The sequence below is a fragment of the Gossypium hirsutum genome, chromosome D08 (assembly GCF_007990345.1).
Source record: "Gossypium hirsutum isolate 1008001.06 chromosome D08, Gossypium_hirsutum_v2.1, whole genome shotgun sequence".
In the NCBI taxonomy this organism is placed as follows: Eukaryota; Viridiplantae; Streptophyta; class Magnoliopsida; order Malvales; family Malvaceae; genus Gossypium; species Gossypium hirsutum.
In genome coordinates this window covers 64,041,115-64,046,710 of record NC_053444.1, presented here as the reverse complement: position 1 = coordinate 64,046,710, position 5,596 = coordinate 64,041,115, and the positions used below count along the sequence as shown (strand labels likewise).

Here is a 5,596-nt window from a genome sequence, read left to right as displayed (position 1 = left end):
TAAATTAATTGTAAATTAAATAAAAATAAAATTTATTAATAACAACAATTTTTTTAATTTGTATTTTATAAACGTTCAAAATATTCAGATTTAGAGGCAGTCTTAGTTTTTTCAATTTTTCTCGGTCATAGCATGAGAAAGAGAAATTATTAAAGCTCATGCAGAGAATAAAGAGAGGGTGAGATGGAAGTGAGTTAATATCCTTTAAACTCAAATCGTAGATGATGAAGATATAAAGCAGAAAACACCTGAAACTGAACGAGCAAGATGTGTAAATTCTGAGAGGCGCACGTGTGCATATATATAGAGACACATAAATCAAAGCAAAGCAGAATTGGTATTGCCCCTTGCGGGGGAGCCCCGGGACCAGATGCACAGTTGAGAAGTGTATAGTGTTGTTGTTGTAATAAAACTGGAAAACATTTGGCTAGATTTTGCCCTCTTTCATTCCCAACCAGCCTAAGTTTGTCTTAGATATAGTTACAAACAAATCTTAACCCGACACTCACACACCGTAGTGTAAAACAAAACTAGAAAATGGAAATTTATATCTATATGAAATTGTTCAAGATTTAATGGTCCCTTCCTTGTACATTATGGCCGCCCTATGGGGAAGGAAAGGAAATTAGTGTAACTTTTTTCAACTTTTTTCCAACTAAAATAGATTTCTTCTCCATAAATAATGAATTCCATACATCTGCATGCATCTGATTGGAGCTTACCAACCGGAACCAGGTCAAAAACTCAAAACAAGGAATGAAAGAGAAACCTATATATTAGGGATATAAATAATGACAAGAAGCCAAGTTTCCTTGGCATGATAGAAACCCGAATCTAAAGTGACCCATTTGTTCCTTGCAGAGGAATGAGGATGAAATTTTGCTCCTTGTGTAGGAATGGGGAAGACGGAAGGAGATAAAGATTGATGGATTAATAGTTAGAAGCAAAAACATGATATTGTCTTCTTTACATGCCACCAGCCTAAACATCAAAAATGATAAAATATTACATTTAAATACTTGGGTTGTTTTTCCTAGTTCTACCCATCAAAACCATTCACACATAACGTACAAGAAGGAATAGAAAGGGAAAAAAGATTAAAACTTCTTATATTCCTTTTTCAAGTACATGCATAGCAAGAAATGATGAAGAAAGTAGAGAAAGGGGAAAATAGGAGAGATTGATTGAAAGAGATTAAAACTAGAATTCTACCTAAATTCTAAATTTGGTTCATGGGATGTCAATCCAATTTCCCGACAGAACCACCAGATATATATAACTCGTAATCACATTTAAAACAGCTGTTAAAGGCAAAAAAAGAGGAAAAGAATTTGTTAATAGGGAAAAAGAACTATACGCTATTAGTGGTAGCAGCAGCAACTGCGGTGGCACTACCAACATTTGCCCCAGTTTTAGCACCAACACTATCATCTCCACCACCAATGCCGCCGCGACCCCCACCGCCATCAACTGGTTGAGTGGAAGTCCTGGACACATTGACCCCGACAGCCGTAGTTGTGACAGTGGGCCTTTTTCGCTTCTTCTTCTCATAAGGAATCCCTCTAGCTTTAGCCTGCCCTTCTCTCACTTCCCTCAAATAAATCCTCACAGCCCTTGCGCCAAAAGGGTTGGATTCTGGACGTCCACCGTTTTCTTCATAAGCAGCTCTGAGCCGTCCGATCAGCGCGTCGAGGCTACCCCACGCTTGCTTCAGTGGGCAAGCGCAGGGAGCAGGTGGGTTTACATGTCCGAAATAGGGACAATCCGTTATGTGAACCTTAGTCTTGCCGAACTGGTCAAGGTATTTCAAGAACTCAATTACGTGTGCGCCACTGCAACGAGCTAGTGTTAATGGGGGTTTATGGTTGGTCAAGTACTGCAAGAAAGTGTTCCAGTCTCGACGCTTTTGTGACTCGTACCTACTCGGTGGAGCTGGGGAAGGAGACGACTCACTACCACCTCCTCCTCCTTGTTGTGAAGCCGCGGACAGCAGGGCTGAAGCTGTTGCTGGTATAGCCTCTTTGATGCTATTGTCACTCCCTCCGGAGGCAGAATCCATTGACTTGGAAAAAAAGAAGAGGAAACTGTTGGGGTTTTGGTGATGAACTGTTGATGGGCAGTGATGAATTTTTCCCACCTGGGATTTTGTTTTTATCTGAAATCCAAGTGTAGGGAGAGATTCCAAAATCCAAGCTATTTATCAGTCACTCACAATTGACAAACCCTTATTAGCTGCTTCTGTTTGATTAGGTCAGTCAAATAAGAGTATGATAATTGAGGGTGTTTAGGGTTCATTGAAAGAAGTAGTGCTCCATGGGATCCTTTCACGGGAAAGATTTGCTTGTGTTTTATTTTTCTTCTTCTTTATTCGTTGGTTTAATTTTCAATGAAAGAAAAGAAAATTCAATTGAAAAAGATAGGCGCAGAGAGAGAAAGATAAAAAGAAAAACAAATAAGTAGGGTGGATGTTGGATGATGAATATGATGGGACGATCAATTACGTTTCTCACTTCCTACCATTTTATAAACATCACAAGTATTGAAAAATAAATGTAACCCATTTTTTATAAGATCACATGGTGGCCCCAATGGGAATGGACATGACATGGTTCATATTCATCCCCCCCTCCCCAGCGGCCCTCGCATTCTTCCAATCACTCTCCTGCTTGCTTACATCCTCTCCTTCTCCCCTAAATGTCAAAACGTAAGGGGAGCGTGTTCAACACGTTGGGGAGTATGAGAATGCGGGATGGATGCGCTCCTGTTAATGGGTATCTGAGTTAGGGTAACTTTTGTTAGCTAGGCTAACTGTTGAATCGAAACGAATTAAAAAAATTTAAGTTAGAAATTTTTTGACTTGTGTGAGTTGATTTGAATGAAATTAAGTTTTAATTTAATTTGAAATTTTTTAATCGAGTCGAGTAAAATTAAATTCAAATCGAGTGAAATTATTTAAGTTAAATTAAAATTTTAAATATGTTAAATTAAAATTTTGTTACAATATAATTAACTTTATGTTAAAACATATATATTTGAACACTTTTTCAAATTAAAATAAGAAGAAAAAAATATGTTTTAATATGATAAACTTGAATCGTTAATTAATTAATTTAGGTCTCATGATTATCATTTTAGAAAAAATTTAAATTTTTAACTTTCTTTATATATTCTTTAGTTTTTTTAAAATTTTTATAAATATTTTTATTTTTGAAATTTTTTATTGAGAGAGATCAATTTGTTTATTTTCAAAATTGACAAAAAGTAAAGAAGTATTTATACCAATTTATTATTCAAATTATAAAATTCAACTCGACTCAAATTTAAAATTCGAAACTCGAATTACTTATTCGAATTTACTCAAAAATTTAAATTATTCAAATAACTTATTTAAATTAACTCAAATTTTGATTTTTTTAATGGAATTTTGTTTTGCCCTATTTAATAGCATGGTAGTTGCCGGATTAAGGTGGTTTGACTGTGTCTTCCACGTGCTGGTGTAATATGTTTTGGGTGCGTCTTTATTTCTGACTAGCCACGTGCACTCTGCTCACCCTAATCAAATACAAATGTTTTGCTCTATTTCCCCTCTAATAAATAAACCAGGGCAAATCCTCAAAAAAAGCCTTATTTTTTTAAAATTTATCGAAATGAACTCGGTATTTTATTATTTACCGGAATGAGTCATTTTTTTTCGAAATCGCGTCCACGTCAGTACGATGTCAGGGGACGTGTCAGAACATCGCGTCCATGTCAGCGCGCTTTGCTTACGTGGACACAAATCGCGCCTACGAGGACGCGATTTGCTGATGTGGATGAACAGTTTATGTTTTTTAGCTTGAAAAACTTTGAAATGCCATAACTTTTGGCTCGGTTATCCGATTGAGACGATTTTTTTATTTCGAATAACTTTTCGAGATCTACGTGCTGACAAACAGCCGAAGGCGGTTTGCCGCAGTTTTCATCGAAAAAGATTCTTTTTTGCCCCTGAATTTCTATTTTTCGGTTTAGAATTGAATTTTGAAACATTCAAATCATTATTTTCCTTATTTATTTTAATTAAACACCGGATTTTTTTTATAGAATTGTTGTATTATTTTTTCTGATTTGACACGTGTATGGAATAGGTCCGATAAATCGTTAGAACATAAGTAATATAATTAAGATAATAACAGTATATCTATAATATGTCAATTAATTAGTTTAGTTTAGTTGATTAAGATGTTTGCTTTTTTCCCTTAGTACCTTGGTTCAAATCTTGTTGGTAACAATTTTGAATCTTTTTTGTACTTGTTGCTATTGATGTAATATTGAAGAGTTAATTGATTAAAAAAATAAATACAAATACAAAAAGATTCAAAATTTATTTTTTCAAAATACCAAAAAAGCCCTATATTTTTAAAATTTATCGAAATGGGCCCGGTATTTTATTTTTTTGACTGTTGGGTACTGTTCACGCGCGGGCCGAAATTGCGTCCACGTCAGCGCGAGATGCTGACGTGGACGCGATTTCCTGACGCGTACCCTGACATCGCGCTGACGTGGACGCGATTTCCCGGAAAAGGACCATTCCGGTAAATAATTAAAAAAATGGACCCATTTCGGTAATTTTTGAAAAAAAAAGCTTTTATTGATAAATTGCCCAATAAACCATATTATAATTTACTTATTTATTTGGGGAGTTAACAAAAAACCATACCACCAATACAATAAGTAATAAATGCTTTTCATAATTTTTAAAATTATTTACTGATTTTAGAAGCCCTACAAAAGGACCACCATTGAGGAATTTATATATTTTGCATAAGCTTCAAACTACAATAATTAAACACTTATTTATTGCAATATAAATCTAGGTTCCCAATCTATAAATGTGAAGTATATATAACACTAATAAACTCCCTTCACTTAAAGCAATTATATTAAAAAATAGAATAGAAATTTAGGTTTCGGAAAATGATTTTTTTTGTTTGAATGATTCTGTGTAAAATATTTTTTCTTTGATAATTTTTTTAAAATTATTTTCTAAAACTTGTTCTTAGTGAAACAAACACAACATGAATATATTTATTACAGAATATTACAGTAACATAATTTTCTTTTGGCAATCAGAATTTAATTATTTTATAATAACTAACATCATACCTAAACTTAATAATAGCAGTGCCTAATTGAAAATTAATTTAAATTGAGTATATTATATATATGAGAGTTGATAATGACACATTAGAGTTTGAAGAGATAAATGAAGTTAAGCATGATTTAAGCAAATACTCTTATTTATATAATTAAATTATTCATATTTTATGCAATAAAATATCTATTATTGCATATTTATAAATTATAATATATTTATCATTAAAATATTTATATTAATATTTTTCAATAATATATTAAGAATATTATTTAAAATTTAACCCTAAATTCTAAAATTAGAGGCGTAGTTAAGGGGCAGGTAGGAGCCTAGCCCCCAAAATTAAAAAATTACTATTTTAGTCCCCTTGTAAATAGTGAACTTATGAATTAATATATCATGAAATTACATTTTAACCCCTCTAAAAATGAAAAAAAAATATTTTTAATACCTTTAAAATGAAAT

The 5,596-nt window shown here is 33.1% G+C and overlaps 1 protein-coding gene across 1 annotated transcript; it reads right to left on the bottom strand.

The window, feature by feature from the left end:
• Positions 1-1,082: 1,082 nt before the first annotated feature.
• LOC107933747 (protein LIGHT-DEPENDENT SHORT HYPOCOTYLS 6) lies at positions 1,083-2,514 on the bottom strand. The gene has a single exon (XM_016866033.2). The coding sequence runs from the start codon at positions 2,057-2,059 to the stop codon at positions 1,352-1,354; it is 708 nt and encodes a 235-aa protein (XP_016721522.1). The 5' UTR covers positions 2,060-2,514; the 3' UTR covers positions 1,083-1,351.
• Between the last annotated feature and the right edge of the window lie 3,082 nt (positions 2,515-5,596).

Excerpts from the sequence above, each read along its gene's own strand:
- LOC107933747 (XM_016866033.2), bottom strand. The coding sequence starts at position 2,059 with ATGGATTCTGCCTCCGGAGGGAGTGACAATAGCATCAAAGAGGCTATA.